Genomic DNA, 21,852 nt, shown 5'->3' on the forward strand with positions numbered 1-21,852 from the left:
CACGGTAGCCCAGCTCCAAGTTGAGCTGTTGTTCAGCATCTTAGCTGTAGAGGGCAATGTCACTGGCCCTCATATATGGGATCCGAGCTGGGGCCCTCTGGCGTCCCAAGCCAGCTCTTAACCATCGCGCCACTCGGCCGTCCCCATTCTTAATTTTTTCAGGAACCTCCATACTGTTTTCCATAGCGGCTGTGCCAATTTATATTCCCACCAGCAGTGTATGAGGGTTCCTTTTTCTCCACAACCTCTCCAACACTTGTTATTACTTGTCTTGTTGATAATAGTCATTCTAACAGGTGTGAGGTAGTATCTCATTGTGGTTTTGATTTGCATTTCCCTAGTAGCTAGTGAAATTGAGCATCTTTTCACAAAGGTGCCAAAAACATACAACGGAGAAAAGAAACCCTCTTCAATAAATGGTGCCGGAAAAATTGGAAAGCCACGTGCAAAGGATTGAAACAAGAATGCTATTTTTCACCATACACACAAAAATTAACTCAAAATAGATCGAAGACCTAAATATAAGACTTAAAACAACAAAATGCATAGAAGAAAACATAGGTACTAAATTTATGGACCCTCGTCTTAGAGAGGATTTTATGAATTTGACCTCAAAGTCAAAAGAAGTAATAAGCAAAAATAAAAAATGGGGGCCGGCCGAGTGGCGCGTTGGTTAAGAGTTGGCTTGGGAGTGCCAGCTCTGTGCAGCAGGGCCCAGGTTTGGATCCCACATGAGGGCCAGTGACGCTCCGCCCTCTACAGCTAAGATGGTGAACAACAGCTCGACCTGGAGCTGGGCTGCTGTGAGTCACCGGCGATAGCATAGGCTGCAGCCCCTGCTGCAGTGGGGCTGCCATGAGCTACTGTGAGTGGCTGGCAGCCAGTGTGAGCAGCCCTTTAATGGCTGGCGAGCGACTGCCCCTCCCGGGAAGAGCGCAATGATCACAATACCAACATGGGTCAGTGAAGCGACGTCCTCTACAACTAGACTGAAGAACAAAAGGACAGCAACTTGTCTGTTCCCCTTCCCTGATTCCCCAATGCTGTATTACTCCCCCAATTCCCCAATCAATCTTTAAAAAAAAAAATGGGCAGAAGACCTGAACAGACACTTCTCCCAAGAAGACATACAAACAGCCAACAGATCTATAAAAAGTTGATCCTATCTTTCTGATCAATAGACAAAGGAAACGTTGTATAAAGGGAAGATGCACAGATTCCTGGGCTGTGGAAGTGCTGGTGGAATGAACATGCCCAAGAAATCTGAGAAAGGACCCCAAACAGAGACTGACAAGGAGCAAATGTTACCCATAGAACACACATGTCTAGTAGACAGGAAGAACTCAGAGGAAAAAAGTCTGCCTCTGTGAATGCTATAAACCTCACGCCTTAGTTTATTTGTTTAGTTTCAGGGAAAGCTTTGTGAGGAAACTCAGTGTAAAGTTGCTGTAAATGGGACACAGAACACTAGAGCTCTCAAACTTTTGTGTGTGTCAGAATCACGCAGAGGGCTTGTTATAACACTGAGCTTTCTTATTCATTATATCTAATATGAGAGCTGTGAATTTGCATTCCTAGGAAGTTCCAACATCCTGCTGATGTTACTACATGTTGGAGATCACGCTTTGAGAACCACAGGTCTCGCTCTTTCATTTCTTAGTTTTTGAGCTCTCTGAGGGCAGGCCTCTTTCCTTGGCCAAGGCTCTCACAGGCATGCTATATAAATGCTTGTTCGTGAGTAAACGAGGGAATGAAGGCACAGAGAGCCAAAATGCCATGCCCATGGTGGGTGTTTCTCTTTTTCAGCCTGGCCCAGAGGGAGCCCACTAAAGAGGGTGGTAGTGGCCAGAGAGCTTCATCATTGAAAATGGGCAAAGCACCAAATTACAGTTAGCAACTCATTAGAATTTGTGTGGATCTTGTAGGAAACCACTCCAAAAGATTTACAAGAAATTTTCTATATCCTTTTTCTGACTGCTGTGGAAAAAGTACTTAATAGAATTACCTTTACAAATGTATTAATTTATATTACCCCGAGGATATTATATTCAGTGATTTGGCAAAACTAATCTGAACTAATCACAGACACACATTTACTCAGGCTAAGCAAATCTACCCGTAGAGAGATAGTTAGCCATTTGGAACAAATGAAGGTCGAGATATAAAGATTAAAGAATATCCGTAGTGTCTGGAAGAGGTGAGTGTTTACAAAGAGAGCAGCACAAAGTGACGAAAATGCAAAGCTAAAGCGCATGTTGACAAAGAAAACAATCATGAGGGAGTGGAAAGCTCGCGACCACCACTACCCAGAAATTTCCCACCACTGACAAATGCTTAGGCTCAAGAGATGATCTCCATGTGTCTGTGTCTCCTAAGGATGCATAAGCAAGAACCACACCTCCTCAGAGCCCTTGATTCTCTCCAGTGGAGTCAGGCAAACGGTGACTGCCCAGCCATTTCCATCCTGCCAATGAAATATGTATCCAGCGTATACTGTCCTTTTAAAAATCCTAAATCTAGTCACAGCCTGGAGTTGGAATCTTGCAGTCTACAGGGTCCAATATAAGTGAGTGTAATTGGAAGAACACAAGATGATAGGTAATAATGGGACAAAAACTCTATGTTCTTTTTAAAGGAAAGGCTGCTTCCAACCTCTAGGGCAGCGGTTCTCAACCTGTGGGTCGTGACCCCTTTGGGGGTCGAACGACTGGACCCTTTCACAGGGGTCGCCTAAGACCATCAGAAAACAAAAAGATATTTACATTATGATTCATAACAGTAGCAAAATTACAGTTATAGAGTAGCAACAAAATAATTTTATGGTTGGGGGTCACCACAACACGAGGAACTGTATTAAGAGGTCGCGGCATTAGGAAGGTTGAGAACCGCTGCTCTAGGAGATTGTTGCATTATGGGATGTAATCCTCGTGTTACCAGATCTTCAAGAGGTATGAAAATTTGGATTTTCATGTAAAGTTCCTTGGCTGTTAAAATAGTGTGTGACCCAAACAAAATATGTTTGTAGGTGGGGCGGGGCCAACCACCTCTCATTTGGGGCTCTCCTTAGACTCTAGTCCTCACTGTTTTCCTAATGATCTCATTATTTAATTCTGGATATGTTTTCTGTTTTCCCCTTGAAGAGCAAGACTTACTTCTGTTTCCAAGCTCTCTCATAGGCTCAGAATTCTTCCTCCCCTAATTCCTGAACGACAAGCCAAGCAGCTCAGGAATACTTCCTATGCTGAGATACAGTCCATTAGTGATGAAAACGCCATGGGTGATGGGGTTGGCGATGTCATATAGCTTGGGGATGGCTTAAGGGGTAGAAGCTTGGTTTCTATTTCCCATGCTTACCCTCCCTTTACCTTCACCCCCCATCATTCCATCTCACGTTCCTGCTACAATGTTCTGAAAATGTTAATACATGCAGGTTTCAAGAAAGAGCGCATTCTGCCCAATTACTCAGAGTATGAAGGTTGTAAAGTGACAGCTGTAGAAAACCGTAGTGTTGAAAAAAAAAATCAAAGAATTAGAGAGAATGAGGACAACTCTGCTTAATTTTCCCAGTCCAAGTACAATTAAAAATAGAGGGCAGCCCTTGTAATAATCCTATAGGTTACTGTGGTCTCATGCTTCTAGCTCATTCTCTATCCCATTTTCCTTCATTTCCTGTAAAAGGAACAAGTGAGGGGAAGGGAAAGGGGCTGGCTATTTAGATTTTCCTTAAGGATTTATTTATTCACTAAACCAATATATATTGTCTTACATTTGTTATATATGAAGCTTATAGTCTATTGAGTGAGACACACAAAGAAAACAAGAAAACTAAGGAAATTTCAGTTGTAAAAGTGTAATCTGGCAAATAATCAAGATAATGCAAATAGTCACAGAGGAATATCTCTTAGCGCACCTATATTTGTTGCACGTCCATACTCCCGAACTGGGTGAGAAGCGGGTAGGTAATGTCCCTTTTTGGAGGGATTCCTGTGGGGAGAGGCTATGTTCACTCTAAGTCCTGGGTAGGTAATGGAGGGGTTGTTCTGGTGGTCCACTTTATGCCTGTACAGGGGACGCAAAACCCCAACATCCTATACACCTATTGATGCTGGGACCCTCTTCTGCTCTGGTGGATTCGTGGAGCAGCTCTGAGTTCTTGCAGGAAAGAGTAACTCCAGGTCTTGGTGGTGGTTACAGGGAAAATATAGTTAGCCCACGTGTGGTTAGAAATATGACAGCTTAGCAAGAAAACTGGGTGTCATAACTGGGAGCTGAATCAATGTTCCTTTTCAACCCCTTTTAAGAAGACCTGCTGGGGAAGATGCAAGCTTAAAGCAACGCTTTTCCCATCTCCTCTTTGCCCCTCTGCTGTGGCGCAGGAGGACCTTGGACAATCTGCCCGCAACACAGAAGTATGAACAAAAAGGTACCTGCGCAGAGAGCACAGACTCTGGGAGAAAGCTCAGGTCGCAGAATGGAGCAAATGGAGTCTCAGATTAATATGCCAAAGCAGCCGGTATTTTACTAAGCATCCTCAGATACCATTCCCCGAGAATGAAGATAAGGACGCAGATAAGAACTGTCCTTAAAGTGAACTTCCAGAAAATGATTCATCTCTACATACCACTTAATCACGTCAGTCACAAGAAAACTGGGATATCATTCTTTCTCAAATTCCTTTCCCTGTTCTGATCCTACATGGAAAACAAATAGTCTCATTTGTAAGTGGGAGAGGAAATCATTTGTTTTCAAGGAAAAAAAATCATTTGAAAAAGACATATTCTGAAAGCCATAAAAATTTTATATTCTCATTTTGGGAGTAAAAAAACCTACAGAATAAGTAGACACACATACATCTTACAGAAATAGATATGTGTATTTGCACAAATGTGTAAGCCTGTATTTTTTTCTCCCAGTCTCTACTGGATCCACATAACAGATATAAGTTCCATTGCTTTATTTTATAGGATAATCACGCTTGAAGCTGGAAGAAACCTCAGTATTCAATCTGTACATTTTACAGATTAGTAGGACGAGACCTAGAAGGTGGAAAGTGATTTTTGTGAGGCTACGTGGTTGTAAGGTCACAAAAGAAGGAAGATGAAAACCTATATTCCCTAATTGCTGGCCCACTACTGTTTCTGAAGGACCATGAAGTCTCCCCCCCTTCCCAAAGTCTCTACTGAGATCCCACATAACTTGGTTAAAAAAACCACAAAAAGTACTTTTATTGCTCTGTAACGCAGCCTAGGTATGGAAGATATACCCAAAGTGTGATGGAGTTAGAAGAAAAACACTCCCGCTGCTGCTTTCAGGGACACCGCTGCCCCAAGTCATTCAGTCCTGACAAAGTCGATACTGTTGAAAATACGTATCTGCAGGAGGTGAGTAAAAATCAATGATTTCAGGTCTTAGGATCATGGGCAATTCTTACAGCTCTTGGCAAATTCCACTCAATTTTGTGCAGTATGAGTTTACTGAGCAGTACAGCAGAGGCGGCCAAGGCCCTGCCCACAGTCCTTGGGATTGCTGTTTCTTTACAAAGCTCCTCTCTGCCTGAGGGCTTTCTCAGTTGCAGGAGTGTGCTGGCACACGGGGCTGGCCACAGTGCCCAGGAATCAGGGCCTGCTGGAGTAAACTTCAAACAGCAATGCAGCCACCAGGATAAATTCTCCAGCTTCCTCACCCGAGTTGGGATAACTCGGAGGCATATTCCAGGCAGCCTCCCAGAAGTCTGCAGTGTGCCCTGAGCCCCAGTTCTCCACATGGGACTGCTCTTCAGTACCCCTGTACGTGCCTCATTCCTTTTCCATTCCCCTGCTCTCCATTGGTACTTTCTGGGATTACCATCCAGATCAATTACTTCCACTCAAAGCTTTGTTTCAGGGTCTGTTTCTGGAGGAATCCAACCCAAGACAAGCATAGACTCTGTACAAATCACTTTTTTAATAATAGGTATCAAGAGATAGAGAGATGAAAAAGATACTGTCCCAGTCTTCAAAAGGCAGAGGCCAGGGCGTAAGACTTCTACATATCTAACCACATAGGAAAGACAAGAGAAAACAAAGTACTTTAGGAGGAGACTAGGGATATGTGCACTAAAACATGCTTGCTTATGAAGGAGTTCCACAATGAAAAGAGAAGTTTGCCATTAAGAAGTCAGCATGAAATTCTCTATAGCAGGAAGGTGTCAAATAGGCCAAGTAGTAACATTACATACATCAAATGAACAACCAAGATCCTGATTTCACCTGAAGTCCATGTCAGAGAATTTGTCACTGCTTATACAATGCAAGCTTGAATGATCAATCCAAATGGAAACATTTCATACAGCCCAGGCTTGTTCTTGAGTGGCAAGGTTGGCACGTAAACCTCCAAGCTGGTCGAACAAGTTTAATTGGCTATTTTGCATCTTGTGTTTGAAGAGTGTCAAAAACTATCTTTTCATTCAGCTCTGTCAAAAGAGTCTAGTTTCTGTGTGAAGCAAACAGTGCAATTTCGTGTGTCATTAGGTTGACAAGTCAGCAATCTGAGTTTTCGCTTGAGCTAGAGGCCATGCCAAAGTCAGCCAAACGTCTGCGATTTGCAGACATTGGCTACCCAGAATCTTATGAATAACTCTCCTTTAGCCCAAGACAGGTTACTGAATAAAAAACACAGAACAGAGCAAGTTGAATAAACCTATAACGCAAGAAACCTTGAGGGTATCCTTGAGCTGACAAAATGCTGGCTTTTTCATGGTATGATGGTTCTAGTTGGTTTGTCTTCTGAGCTAATGATTAGAGAGCATCTACCTGCCACTTGCTGGGACCTCGAAAACTCTATTTATTCCTCAAAACAACCTAGTAAAGCAGGTATTATTACTCCCCTTTTACAGACGAGAAACTGAAACTTGGAGGTGCTCAGTAGCTTGCTGAAGGTCATACAGCTCTTTGGTCAGACCCTCAAATCCAAACTTTCCCCCAAATACCACACTGTCTTCCTTCAGAGCTGAAAAGAAAGTACACCAGTATTTCAGCTTCAAAGGGTTTTTGTCGTAGGAGATGCCAAAGATGAATTTGAACAAATGTCAGCCGAGAGAACTTATATTTTAGTAACATGGAGTTGAAGTTCTGATTTGGTCAAATAACATAGTTCTAGAGAAAATGAGTCTTTAAAATGCTTTCTATTTTTGGCTAAGCATTCTTTTGTCTGCTATCAAAAGAAAATAAATTCCCAAGTTATCTAAATTCCATGTATACACAAAATTAATATCTACCTCCAGAGAACCTGGAGACTGTGTCAAAAAAAGCTGTAGGGTTTACTATTAAGTGCTTAGGAGACTTTGGGAAGGATGCCAAACATATCAGATTTCACAGACAAAGACTCACACAGAAATGAGAGCAGACAACATACAAAATCAAATTACCTAAATTAACTCAATTTTAATTAGGCAGATTTAATAAAATTTCCTTCATCAAATCTCTTTTTAAAAAGTTTTTAGCCCTCCATCCTTCCAATCTTATCCCCTATTTAAGTTGGGATAATGTTGTTCTACTATATATATATTGGCAAAGTCATGATGTATTTTTTCTCTGTTTTTCATTGCAAAAATGCGTCATGACTTTTCTGACAACCCAATATATTCTCGGCCTAGTTTGGGTTCCCCCTAGAGTGGACCTTGAGACAAGGTGATGTGGGAGAAAGTAGTTTGTGAAGTGATTCCAGGAAGCAGGTGAGCGAGTGGGAAAGGGAGGAAAGTCAGTAAAGGCACAATAATGACTAGGTTATCATTACAGGCAACTGGCAGTCTACTTTGCTGGGGACCTCTCAGCAACTATGTCAAACTCCCTTTGAAATGGTTTCGTGGAGGAGTGAGAAAGCTGAACTATTTATGCACCATCACCTCTTTTTCATTAGCTGAGGGTAACTGGGGATAACTCCCCAGCAATCATGGCCTACTCAGTGTGTTAGGCCTAACATGTTTCTACAGACAGAGAATGGTCTCAGGCTCAGGCAAAGGGCAAAGAAACCAGTATGTTTGTTTAGGGCTGTTTGCAAGTCCCTTTGGGATGCATCAAGGGGAAATTGGGAGGGGGCTGCCAGCATCTGCTCACGAGGTCTACTGGTAGACCTTTCCACAATGAGCTGCTTTATTGAGTTAGTTTTCTAACTTTGTTGAACATAAGAATGACCTGAAAAGCTTACAAAAAAAATGCATATCTCCAGCCTTCCTCCCCACCATACTGATTAAGATCACTGGTTGGGCTCAAGAACTGAAATTTTAACAAGCCCCCCAATCATTCCAAAGCAAGCCCCCAGGTCACAATGTGAAATTACTGTGCTAGTGAAGCCAAAGACCATGAACTCATTCCCTTGTGGGCTAACCAGCATCTCAGAGAAAAATCTTAACTTGGCCATAGATGGACCTTACTTTTCTAGGTCTCATTTTTTTCAAATGTAAGCTATTGTTCATAAAGAGAATATAATGAGAGTGTGTGGATGGGTTAGTACTTTGCAGGTATAATTCCAGAAAACCATTTTAAATATAGGTACAGCCAACTGATCATGAGTCAGGAGCAAAATGATCAGATACCTGTATGCTGGCCATACTTTTCCAACACGTGGTGTGATGGGTAAGAGCGAACTTACGGGGAAAATAGGAGAGAAGAGTTGATATTGGGATAGAAAATGAAATCACTGTACCTATATATACAGGTCAGGAATCTCAGGACAAAAACTATCCTCAACGCTCTGTTACAAGGAACCAACATATAAACCAGTGCAGCTTTGTGAAGCATCCAAGTTAGACCAACTTTTGAGATTGTCCTTTTCTAAGTTTCCATAGCTATGATAAACGATGACACAGTAGTTCTAAAAGCAATTTGCTATGCTCAGTTTTTCAATAATGTAGAGTTCCTTTTATATTCTTCTTGTCTACTGTGTATTAGGGAGAGTGGGCCAAGGGGGCCCTAGAATCTGACACTTGTTCCTCTCTAAGAAGGATAGTCTACAGTCTGGGGAGCGATGGTATCTGTAATAAATAATGAAAATCTGAGCTCATGTCTCCTCTCCTTGGCTCCACGTTCTCATCACCATCTCTCTGCCATTTCTTATCACCAGGTAAGGTACAAACTTAAAACATCCAGGCGTGTCCTGGTTTCCCAAAGCCCTTAGGATAAGTTGCTTAACATAGCCTGCAAGATTCTTCATGATCTTGGCCTCTGTGTGCCTCACCAGTCTCCTGTCACTATCCCCTATCTTATCCTCTAAGCTCCAGCCTTGTGAATTCACATTCACAACAATTCACATTCTTAGTACCTTCTGAAGTAGAGAGAAACTCCTGAGACCCGTGCCAAGCTGTCCCCTCCTCCTGGAGTACTCCTCCCAGGAGCCTCTCCTTCACTTGAGGAGCATCTCACTAGTCTTCAGGTTTTGGTCTAAACGCAACTTCCCCTGGGATGCTCCCCTGACCCCTTCGGTGAGTCAGAGCTATTAATAGGCTCTTTGTAAGCCTTGGGCTATCCTAACTCTTGCAGGCTTCCCCTCATATACATGTGAAGCATATGAAGATATACCATCTTGTACATTATGTAACTGGTTTTGCTGCATTTTGAAATAACTTTTATTGTTCTGCTTTTGAAGCTATGTGGCTATGAATAGCTTTTAATTTGCTATTGATTATTACAGGGTTAAGAGTTACAGGTTTAAGAGTTAATAACCAGCTGTGTGATCTTAGAAAAGCCACTTAACCTCTCTGAATCTCAGGTATCTGAAAGAGAAGGCATTTGCATAGGTAACCTAAGGCCCTGTTTAGCACCAAGAGTCTATGCTTTTATCATTGCCTGTGGGGAGGGATGTTTCTGGTGGTGGTAACTGTATGGGTGGGGTGGGGAGGGGCATAGATTCTTGACTCCACTGATCTAACAGGCACCCAGGAGACCCAGCACCATGGGTGGGGACTCTGGCCAGCGCGGCCAGTTGAGTAAAAAAAAGACAGTTCCACAAATGTGTAGAAAGACAGTTCTAGAATTGAAAATAAAATCATTATTTTATAATGAATAATTAAATATGTCAACTTATAGCCAGAGAAAAGAAATTCAGAGCATCCAAATATATTTCCCTAAACAAGACTGACCATTAAAGCATGATTATAATTATTTGTAGAAATGCCCCCCAAGGACTTGGTGTTGGTGACGACCACAAAGCATGTGCTGTATAAATAATCAATTATTAGAAAGAGGAACCCTTACTATTGTTTTAATTAATTCTACTCTCTGAGAAATAAAGTGAGACTTTAGATTTTTTGGGGGAATATAAGTTACAGCAGAAGTAACCAGTTTCTACCTTTGTATAAAGAATTCTGTATTTCACACTGCACAATTCAATAACTTAGAGCAGTCTTAAAAAGCAGTTATTTAAATGTTTTCTGATGGAAAAAGTAATCAAGTTCCATGCAAAAAAATACACGTTTAATCCCAACACCCAGAGGTGAACACTAATTTTTGTGCATGCCTTTTCTTTCTAGGCATATGGTTATATAAGCACATACACTTTTTCCAAAAAGGCATCACATCTCCATTTCAATGGAGAGGTTATCTGGCTTGGAGGCTGCAATATCTACTGCCCTGACCCTAACACACCTGACATGTCTGAGAAGTTAGTGAGGCTGATGGTGCACAGAGAACATTTAACATGAATTAATCTGCATGGAGAAAGTGGAAGGAAAAATGAGGGTAAAAGAGACAGTATATGTGCCTTAGGTAAAAGAGACACAGATTCATGCCTGAGTTCTGTGAACAGAAGGGATGTAGACAGAAGCATAAGACACAGCAGCACCCCAGGGATGCTCAGACAGGGAAGGGAGGCATGGAGTTTGGGAGAGGGACTCTTCCTATCCTCCATGTAGAGAAAGTACCAGGAGCTTGGTGTTAGCAATCCCCACGTTAGCAATGCGAGCCCTGGCAAGGGTGAGGCATCTGTCTGTGGCTTCTTTGCTTGAGGAAATGGATGTGCGTGGCTGGAGAAGACGAAGACAATTCTCTGGGTACCAAGATCCAAGGGACTACTTCATGATCATGCATGACAATCCCAGGCTTAACTGAGGACAACTGCAGGGCTGCTAGAACCCCTATGGGCAGACGTGAGCAATAGACAGTGAGATTTTGGTTCTTACTGATAATGACACTGCCAACTATATTTGCAGTTGGGTGAAGCCTGGGGAAACTGAGATAATATACTGTTTTGAACCCTTTCTTTCTTTCCCATCCCCTTAACTATCTAATTTGAATATTTTTTCATGGGATTAAATATTTGTCTATAATATCATTTTTATGGATGAATAATGTTCTACTTTTTGAATGAAAACGTGTTCAGATGGAGCCTCTGACAGGATGGGTCTCTGAGTGATTGTGATGGGCAGAGCCCTCCCACCAATGTACACAGGACCTGCCGTATAAGAAATCAGCTTGTGTTGTCTTAAGCCATTGAGATTTAGACACTGTCTGTGATTGTGGCAAAGCCTATCCCATACTGACTGTTACAGTCAGTTTTCAGTGGCATTATTTTAAAATACCAATTTACCAGAATATAGTATTGGTCAATACAAGTATTTGGTCCAATCTCTTAGGTATCTATAGCTTTAGTAGCATGGAAGCACAACCCCATTTCAAAAAGCAATATAATCGCTCAACATGTTGAACTTACTAAGGCACAAAATGAACTAACACGTATTAGAGAACTGTTCAAATCTTAGAAGACTATATGCACCCAATTCAGCTTAGAGGTTACATCTGGAGAGGCCAAGAGGAAAATGGGAACCTTTAGGAAGAGTACATGGGAGCTTCAACTCTATCAGCTATGTTTTATTATTATATATTTTATTTATTTATTTATTTTTAGCTGAGCCATCCTGCCACATGTTGGCAGCTCAGCGGCAGCTCAGCTCGGGCCGGGAATCGAACTGACGACCCTGCTGCTCAGGGCTCTCACTCTTGAGCGAGCTCTTAACCAACTGAGCCACTCAGGCTCCCCTTATTACTATATATTTTAAATCTGAACCAAACAATATTGACATTTTAAGATCTTATGTAGCTAGGTTGTAAGTACTCGATGATTACATTATTTCCTATTATATAGAGTATGCTTGAGACCATTCAAATTACGTTTTTAAAGAAAGTAATTTAACAACAATTACTGAAGTCAAAGGGGTTTTCTGATTATTACCAGCTAGCTTAAACCTCCATAAAAAAAAAATGTCCTATTTTTCAAAAAGTTCCAGATAGTTGAGATTTCCCTGGATTTAAACATAATATTTTCTAGACTCTTAAACGACAGCAGATTGTGAAAGCAAAATCCACATGTCAGCATTTCTGTATATTTAGTTCTGGCCTCTGAACATATCAAAAAAGCCTTACTGTATGTTAGTTTTCCGCTAGAGATAGTTTACTTCTTCAATGTGTCTATGAGACCAACCATTATGCCTACATAATACAGTGGAAGGAACATAAGATTTGAGCATGTGTTTAATTAAAATCCCAACTTTAAGACATATTGGCTTCATGGCCTTGAGTAAGTAAGTATAACCTCTCTGTACCTCAGTTTCTTCATCTGAAATTTAAAAAGCGAAGACAAATTCCCTTTGTGCAGAATCAATATTATCCTATTGATGTCTTTCAGTCCTCCAGTTATATAATAGAATACCATACAAATGTCAAATATGGTGCATTTAATGGTATAACACCATTATTTTACGATTTAAAAAAATCTGAAATCTGAAAAATTTACATCCTGAGATGTGTGCAGAGTGTTATGTATTATATTTCATTAAAATGTTGACAGGGGCAAAGGTGCTCTCTTTGTGACCTCAGCCCTGCTTTATTCAAAATCCTTGCATTACATTGTATAGTTATGGTCATTACCATTTTTAGAAAACAGGAAGAGGGTGTGGTAGGGGGATTCCAAAAAGTGGGGGCTGGAAGGTTCCCAGGCCCAATTCCAAGAACTTCCCATGGAATTCAACTACTCGATTTCCCCCACAGCCATTATTTTCTCCTTTTCTGACCCTTTGTTCTCCAGCATCAGATCCATTTTCTTAGTCCTAATTTCTCTTTCCCTCCTAATCATTTATTTTAAGTGGGACCTTGATCCTAAAACAATCAACTTGGAGAGACTCAATGCTGAAGAACAGAGGAACTCTCTCATTCAGTTGGAAGAGCATCTGAGGATAAGGATAAAGGGTAATGGCAACCACATTTCATTAAAAAATCAACACTGGTATTTTGATACCATGAGAAATAAATATGTAAATATTGATATTGTCCTTTTGCTCCAGTATTGTAAACACTAGTGAAAATGACAAATAATGAACAAAAAAAATGGAAAAGTACTTTACAATTTGCATTTATTATTGCAATTTAGAAGATCCACAAATTTTTCATTGCTTTGTTTGAAATCTGATACAATAGCACCTCAAAATACAGTATATTCTAAAAACACTGTCTCCCTAAGCCCAACAATGTTGTATATCTGGGGACTAAACTGCCAATATCACTCTCTAAGTGTCATGGTTGTTTGTGTGTGTGTGTGTGTGTGTGTGTGTGTGTTTGATTTGTTGTTTTTGTTGTTATCTGTTTTATATTGGGTAGGGACTGTTATTTTAAGTTAACACTTACTACGCTTTTATTACTTGCCAACCACTTTCAGGTACATTACCTCACTTATTTCTTAAAAGTACCCATGAGGAAGTTGTTTTTATTTCCATTTCACAGATGAAACAACTGAGGTCCAAAGAAGTTACTCAGGATTACAGCAGCAATAACTGGCAGACTGAAACCCAGTACTTTTGACATCAAGTTATTTTCTCACTCTAATGATATATGAGGCTAAGATTTTGATCATTTTTCCTTGGCCAGAACCAGCTGAATTAAAAAGAAAAAAATTAAATGAGAAGAAGTTATCAGTGTGACAAATATAAAAATCTAAGGCACTAACAATCTAAGTCTCAGGAACAAGGTGTTCTGAGCTGCTAAACCTAAGCACTGCGAGTTCAGGTCAGAAATCAAGCCAAAGACTTCTGTTTTTTAAAATCTGAGGCAAACAAAACGGGAGAAGCACTGAAACGGCACCCAGTTTCCAAAAATGATACTGTGAAATTCCTTAGCTTCTGGCCCCAGAGAAAAACACTCTGAATCATCAAGTTCTTGCAGAACTTCATGAGATTATTTGTCTTCAGGCTAGGATTTATAATAATCACCCGGTAGGTTCAATCTGAGAAAAATGAGTTGTCAAAAACAGGCAATAAAATTTGCAGGTACAAGCAACCTTCAAAATGATAAAACTGTCACATCTGTACATATCAAGCAACAATTGCATTCATTATGTCCAAACTCCTGGCACTTAATATCATCTGCCAAGGAAGCTAAACTCCATTTAGAGTTTTGCTGTTAGCACAAATATATTTGAAAGAGACTTGACTGAGTTATTCATGAATTTACAGAGAATGCAGTGAAATCATCTTGAGATGAATCTATTGGTATCTGAGAAGATTTATCAAAAGGATATCTGAGTCCTAAGCATTTTGGAAAAATATATTTGGTATTGATTGTGGGGGTATCAGAAACCTCAAATAGCTCATATTCTTATTTTTAGGGGAAAAATGATACTTTGATCACCAAATTGAGTGTGTTTTCCCCCAGGGAAATGCTCCTTTTGTAGGTCCTCGAGTATGAGAGGGGTTGCTTAAATAACAGAGAGAAAAGGAGAAAGGAGGAAAGCAGGGAGAGAGGGAGTGGGGATCAAAAACATTGTGAGAGAAAGAGAGAAGGAGGGAAGGAAAGAGAAAGGGGGGCTATGAATGAAAAACAGCGAGAATACTTGATTATTTAGATCACTATTTTTATTTATGAGCTATATTATTGTAAGTTCCTTTATCCTCACCCACAATTAATATTATTGAGTTCAAAGAGCAGAAATGAGAAAGTAGACATCCTCATGTTCATTTAAAAACCATTAATTTTCTACGCCTTTCCCTACACCTTCTGATTTCTCTAGCTTTTGTCTACCTGAGTATTTGCTATTTTTCACTTGCTCCAATAGAACCATATCTGTGAAGAGCTGCAAGCCATTGGTCTGAAATATTGTTGTGGAACAACCTGGAATTTTAGTGATTCTGGATCTCCTTTTCCTTAGTGATAGAAAAGTTCATATTCTGGTCCTTAAAAATCACCATTCTGTTGCCAAGGGCTTTCTGTTTCAGAGGCTCTGGTCAGCATGGCAAAGTACACTTAATGGTTAACTGACACAGAGAGATGGACAAAAGAGACGTTTTTCTGAATACTACCTAACATTCAAGGGCTGTGTTTCTGGAACCACCTGCGTTGCCCATTATGTATTATATTTCTCAATCCATTCTGCTGTCCTCAACTGTTAATCTCCTCCCTTTCAGCCCATTATCATCTCTATAAGTAGTCTCTTAAATCTATACACTTTGCTCTCATCAGTGTCATTTCCACTTCTCATTTTGGTTTGTGACATTCAAGGATTACCTCGAGCCATGCTCTCCTGACTTGCTATCGCTGAGAGACCTTTTATACTACATGTGTCTCTGTCAACTTCTCTGCCACTGTTTCAGCCTCCTGGGTTGGTTCCAACCAGGCTCCTACTTTGTCAACTTTGAATTCAGGAGGATAGTTGGCATCTATTTTCCTCATCAACTGTCAAAAATAAAACATCCCCAGTCAAAACTGTGCTCATATAGTTAAAATCACCAAGAAAAAAGCACGTCAGCGCTCCACTGCAGGCACTATGCATCTCTCATTCCTACCCTCCATTGTCCACTCACATTCCATCCATGGCCCAGCAAGCCTGACTCTACGAAAAACTTGGTGAGATCCAAGTTACAGAAGCCTGCTTAGTATGTAAAGTTTGCAAGAGAGGCAAAGCACATAATGCTTTGGGAGAAAAAACAGGTAGTGAATAAGTGTGTGTTGAATGAATGAATGAATGAATGAATGAATGAATGCATCCACAGAACAAAGATGGCATGAAAACATTCCACTACATCTACAAACATGGTTAACCTTCTTTCATTCTTTCTTTTTATTTAATTGATAGGCAAGCTGAATAAAAAAGGGTACTGAAAATAAGAGTAGTAATTGAATAAACTGATGATACCTAGATGGGAGTAAAAAAAGGGGCACATGTCAGTAGCAGTGACGGGATTTGGGCTTTAATGTCCATGGGGATAGGACATGAGGACTTGAGTTGGAACTGAGACTCCAGTGTAAAAGGCAGAATTCTTGAAAGCTTGCTTTTCCCTTATGAGAAACAGTGTTCTGTATAAATCCACCACTAATATAGGAAGACTACAAGGAAAGTGAATTTGGGACTAATTATCTTTTGGGAATGTGCAAGTTTGGGTTATGGATACGGAAGCCTAAATCCAAAAGAAGCATGCATGCACAATCCCCCAAACATACTCTTAAAACCCGAGGCTCACATGAATCGTACAGAAGAAGCAAGCTCTGCTAAAAATAAATTATAAAAATAAATGAGAAAATAATCCACCATGAGCTAGAGACAGCTAACATTCAGGATTAGAATGTCAATAATTTCAGATAACAGAATAATCTGAAAGAACATGAAAGAAAGACTGTAAGCATAAAAACACTATTAAAAAACAGGCCAATTTAAAAAAATGTATAAAGAACTAAAAAAAGAAAAAAGATGGGTTAAGAGATACCAAGTATAAAAGAATGAGAAGATTCAACATATCAAATAGATGTTGCAGGAAAAGAGAATAGAGAGAATGAAGGAGAGATTATCTGAAGAAGTGATGGCTGAGAGTTTTATAGAATTGGAGCAAACATGGCTTTTCATATTCAAGATTCTAAACAAGTCTTAGCCAGTATAAATTCACATTTAGACATATTATCCTGTAACTGCATGGCATCAAAGAAAAAGGAAAATTTAAAAGCAAAGGAAGTGAAACAGTATATTACCTATTAAGAACGATAATAAAAGAGATGAGTTTTCACAGCAACAATAAAGTCTGGGGGAGGAGGGGGGGGACAGGAACAACACTGCAAAAATTCTGAGAGTGGAAAATAAACTCTTCAATCTAGAATTCAGTGCAAAGTCAAATCACCAGTCCAGGCTAATTGTAATATAAAGACAACTTCAGATAAATATTAAGAATGTTTACGATTCACTAGACCCTTGCTGAAAAAACTACTAAAGGATAAATTTCATGAGAAAATTAAAGCCTGAAGGAAGGAAGAATAATAAAAGGAGCAATGGTGAGTAAAGAAACTGATAAATATATGGATAAATTCAAAGAAGCCCTGACTGAAAAAAATTAAGTGAAGAGCTGGCCGAGTGGCTCAGCTGGTTAAGAGTTAGCTTAAGAACGCGAGCTCTGAGCAACAGGGCTGCTGGTTCAAGTCCCACATGGGCCAGTGATGCTGCACCTGAGCTGAGCTGCCAACAGGTGGCAGGATGGCTCAGCTGGTGAGAGCACGTGCTCCAAACAACAAGACTGCCTGTTCAATGGTGGGCTACACCTGCCCGCAACTAAGACTGAACTCGGCACCTGAGCTGAGCTGCCGCCTGGATGACTCAGTGGTTAGAGCATGCGCTCTTAGAAACAAGGTTTCTGGTTTGACTCCCGCATTGGATTGTGGGCTATGCCACCCACAACTATGATTGAACACGGGCACCTTGAGCTGAGTAGCCGTGAGCTGCCGTCAGGCAGCTGGATGGCGACAAGACTTGGAGGGAGCTAGCTGCACCCTCCACAACTAAGATTAAAGGACAACAACTTGGCTGTTCCCTTCCCCAATTCCCCAACACTGTTCCCCTTCCCCAATCCCCCAATAAAATCTTTAAAAAAAAAATTGAGGTTAAAATTGAAGAGTAAGCGTTTAAAGAATAGAAATATAACCTATAATTTACAACATAAAGGGGATTAAAACAGGTTAAATAATCTAATCTAGAAGACAGAGAATAGAAAAAATAAGAAATGAAAGCTCATGCTTCTTTAGAATTTAATGCTGAAACACCTGAAGTGCTCCTTGTAAAGTCAGCAACAAGGCAAGGATGTCTTCTGCTACTGCTTCTATCCAGTATTACACTGGAGGTCTTAACCAAAACAATAAGACAAGAAGAACAAATTAAATTCATAACAAGAAAGGAAGAAATAAATCTGTTACTACTTGCAAATGATGTAACTGTCTGAAAAAAAATCTGAGCAATATATACACACTCGGAGAGTGCAACAGTTTCTTCAAGGAAATTTATATAAAAATATCAATACTGTTTCTATAATGCAGCAACAAACAACTGAAAAATGTAACTATCCCCCAGCAATTCCACTGCTAGGTGTCAATCCAAGGGAAGCTCTTGCACACATGCAGACAGAAATAAGAATATTTTCTGCAAAAAAGTTGTTAAGAGTGGAAAAAACAAACAAATCAACCAAACTGTCCCTCAGTAGTATATTCACACAATAGGATAAAGTGTAACAATTAAAATGAATGGATTTACAATGTGGGTAAATGTCAGAAACATAATGTTGAATGAAAAGTCAGGTTGCAAATAAAAAAAAACAAAAACAAAAACAAAAAAACAAAGAAAGAAATGTTCAGTATGGTATCATGTATGTTAAATCTCCCTAAAGTATTATTTGTGAATATATACACATGTAGGAAAAATATGAAAATATACAGGAGAATCATACAGAGGAATAAAGCTTCAAATATCACATGTATAGTTACTTCTGGGTCCAGAACGATAGAACTTCATTCATAGCTGAAATATTTTAGTTTTATAAAAGATTTTATTTTCCTTGGAAAAAAATATTTGAAGAACACATGGCAAAATTTTAACATTTGGTCTTGAGGTGGGTGTAGGGATGTATTATTTTCTGTTTGAATTCTTTCATAATTAAAAAATAGTGAAAAGATATTCATTGATTTCATTGATCAAATTCATATGTTAACCAATTTATTGTTTTACAAGTTTTCTGATCTCTGTTACATCAGAATGCCTGAAATAATGTAGATAATAAGTGTTTGATGAATGAAATACACGAGAATCATGAGAGCCACTTTGAGATTCACATCCTCCCCCCTCAATTTATACTTAATTCTACTTCCTTTTCCTTCTTTATCCTGCTTGTTCCTGAATCACGGATATATCTTAAATCTCCATGCAAAACAAGGATGATAATACAGCAAGAAAAAGAATAAACGATCTTTCTCAGATTTTTTAGACTTCCATTTATGTTAGTATCAGGTTAAGGCACAGAAAGACTGATTGATGTCTCTTGTTGTCCGCTCTACGAGTCAAACTCATCATCCACACATTAGCGGGCTGAAAATCTTCAGCAAGCTAGCTTCCAGCAATAAATTAAAACTCATACTTTGAGGTTTGGTTCCTGTTTGATTTTTCAGAAAATGTAAAATAACATTGCTACCGGTAGGATAAAGATGATGACAGATGGACTCATTCTCCAATTTCCCCTAGCTCACTTTAAAGTTTTATTTTACTTACAACAAAAGAGAGTTTTAGCATTGAAAAAGCAATGCTATAGCCTTCTACCCTTTCCCTCACGGGTGGGAGAAGGGACCCTTTTTTTCTTCATTACCATTTCACTATGAACAATAATAACTAGAACCTACAATACACATAATGCATAGTTATTGTCTGAATGGAGTTACCCTTTGCTTTGTATAGCAAATTAAAGGAAGAGTATTAAGAATATGTGTTTATGGTCAGATGAGTTCCTCGTTGACCTTTCAGAGATGTAGCTTAACTTGAGCCTATATATAGCTCTACTTATAGTAACACCTTTGTCCCAACCTAATCTTCTATTTCCACCTGATTCTGCAATACGAACAGGTTCACACATATCACCCGAAAGTAAATCATCAAGTAATGTTTGTTCATGTCAACTACCAAGGGATGTCTATAAGGTGAAACTCAAGGTTCAGCCAAACACATGTATATTTGGCCCCAAATCAGAATGCTCAAAATTATCCAACTGACTATACAGACAGCTCCAGTTATTTCAAGAGGTAGAAGATAAAAATAGTTGTTGCCTTGATTCATAGGATGTATTTAAACAACATACGTACTAAAAGTAGCTTCTGCTAATGCAAGTAGTAGTTAACCCACGTGTCTGTTTCCACGTGAGTATTTAAATGGGTCAACATCCACGTTCCTGTCACACTCGTCTAAAAAGATCCCACAACACAAGACTGTGCTACAGCTGACGCTTGATGTAGAGCTACTCAGGCAGTTACCCAGAAAGGAAACTCAGACACTCACTTTTCAGCTCTTTACATTGCCGTATTTAAAGCTGGTCTTTAGGATAAAAAACAACCCATTAGATGCCCTATCTCTTGAGAAGGCAGAGATAATATCTCTGGCAAATCAACACCTGAGTTTGAGATAACCTGGAGGTTTTTTGTTTTGTTTTGTTTTTGTATCATATGATTCAAAATTTCTAAAAATTTCCATGTCTTGTCAGAGAGAGGGAGGTACAATGGGGAAGGTGCATGAAGTTTAAACAAAAAGATGCTGGAGAAACTGTTTGCTGGTACAAACAAGGAGCAGCTCAACAAAATCATTCAAAAGAAACTGTACTTTATACAAGCTCTCAGAACTGCACTGGAGAAAAATGCCCACTGCAGATAGTCAACTCTAAGACTTTATTTTTCTTTATTTGGGCTCCAAGGTAAAAGACCATCAACTATCCTCATCTGTAAACCGCCTGGTTTATTGAATTCCTGAGACATGATATTGATTTTTAGAAACCAGCTTAATTAAAATCCTGCTCTCATAATTGACAATATACTGAAGTCACCACTGAAAATAAAATAAATATAATAAAACAGAATTATATCGTACCCCATAGATGAAGTTTATAAACCTTCTTGTTCTATGGCTTCCTATTCAAGAAACACTTTGCATCATTTATTCATCTTTATCATATCTGTGCTATCAAAATTTAAATGATCCATTATAAGATTAAATAATTTTACAAAATAATCCAAGTTCTCAGCATAAAAACTGCCACTATTAATCCAATTTGTCCATAAAGGTAAATAAAAACACATACACACACACATACCTCAACAAATATAAAACACGGGATGATGGAATAACTTCGCTGAGTGTCGTTTCCTACAGCCATTTCTTACACCATGTAGCAAGGCTGCGCCGTCTAAAATTGTCCAGGCTGAAACAGAAACAGGTAGCATGGTGTAAGGATCGTATGTATAGCAGTCCCTTAGGTAGTTACACAAAAATATCGGCTACCCTATAGATAAATAGGCTGTATACAAACAATGCAAAACAGCGATCTACAACACAGTCAAGCTAAACGAATAACCATTCCAGGGAAAAGAAAAGAATATATACTAGCCATGACCAGTCTTTCAGTCAAAATGACCAGATGAGGAGGCTCTGTGACCTAGCTATAGTCGACAGAGTTCTAACTTCCCGGTTCTGCACAGTGAGTGCCTCAACCCCCAGAATGCCCTCACACCATGAAACAGTTTGTGTCAGAAAATATTTGCCATTGTCCATCCATCCTGCATGCATCTCCTTGTTCTGTGCCCACTCCTTCCAGTTTACAATTTAGGGACTTGTTTGTTTCTGTCCTTGCCCCTCCCTTTGGAGCTGACATTTAGTGCTGAGGCACTAATCTCTGTCTTCTCCTCATGTGACCACTCTTTGCCCTGGCCCCCATGGCTATACAGCTATTAACTACTTTGGATTAATATGTCACTGATCTCTCCCTGGGTTCCTTCAGCCCTGTGCTTGTGTGTGTGTGTGTGTGTGTGTGTGTGTGTGTGTGTGTGTGTGTGTGTG

The 21,852-nt window shown here is 39.6% G+C and overlaps 1 protein-coding gene across 6 annotated transcripts in view; it reads right to left on the reverse strand.

Moving 5' to 3' along the window:
- PLPPR1 (phospholipid phosphatase related 1) overlaps positions 1-21,852 on the reverse strand; it is a 238,141-nt gene that overhangs the window by 95,360 nt on the left and 120,929 nt on the right. For 2 of the 6 annotated variants that reach the window (XM_019665757.1, XM_019665752.1), the window contains exons 1-2: positions 21,527-21,684; positions 21,110-21,217 (exon numbers count right to left, since the gene is read on the reverse strand). In XM_019665757.1, coding sequence (XP_019521302.1) covers positions 21,110-21,172 — 63 coding nt within the window. In that variant the 5' untranslated portion in view covers positions 21,173-21,217; positions 21,527-21,684. Of the gene's footprint in view, positions 1-21,109; positions 21,218-21,403; positions 21,685-21,852 lie in introns of those variants that run through there. The other 4 variants (XM_019665754.1, XM_019665755.1, XM_019665756.1 and 1 more) reach the window with 3 other exon arrangements.

Source organism: Hipposideros armiger, unplaced genomic scaffold, assembly GCF_001890085.2.
Source record: "Hipposideros armiger isolate ML-2016 unplaced genomic scaffold, ASM189008v1 scaffold_451, whole genome shotgun sequence".
In the NCBI taxonomy this organism is placed as follows: Eukaryota; Metazoa; Chordata; class Mammalia; order Chiroptera; family Hipposideridae; genus Hipposideros; species Hipposideros armiger.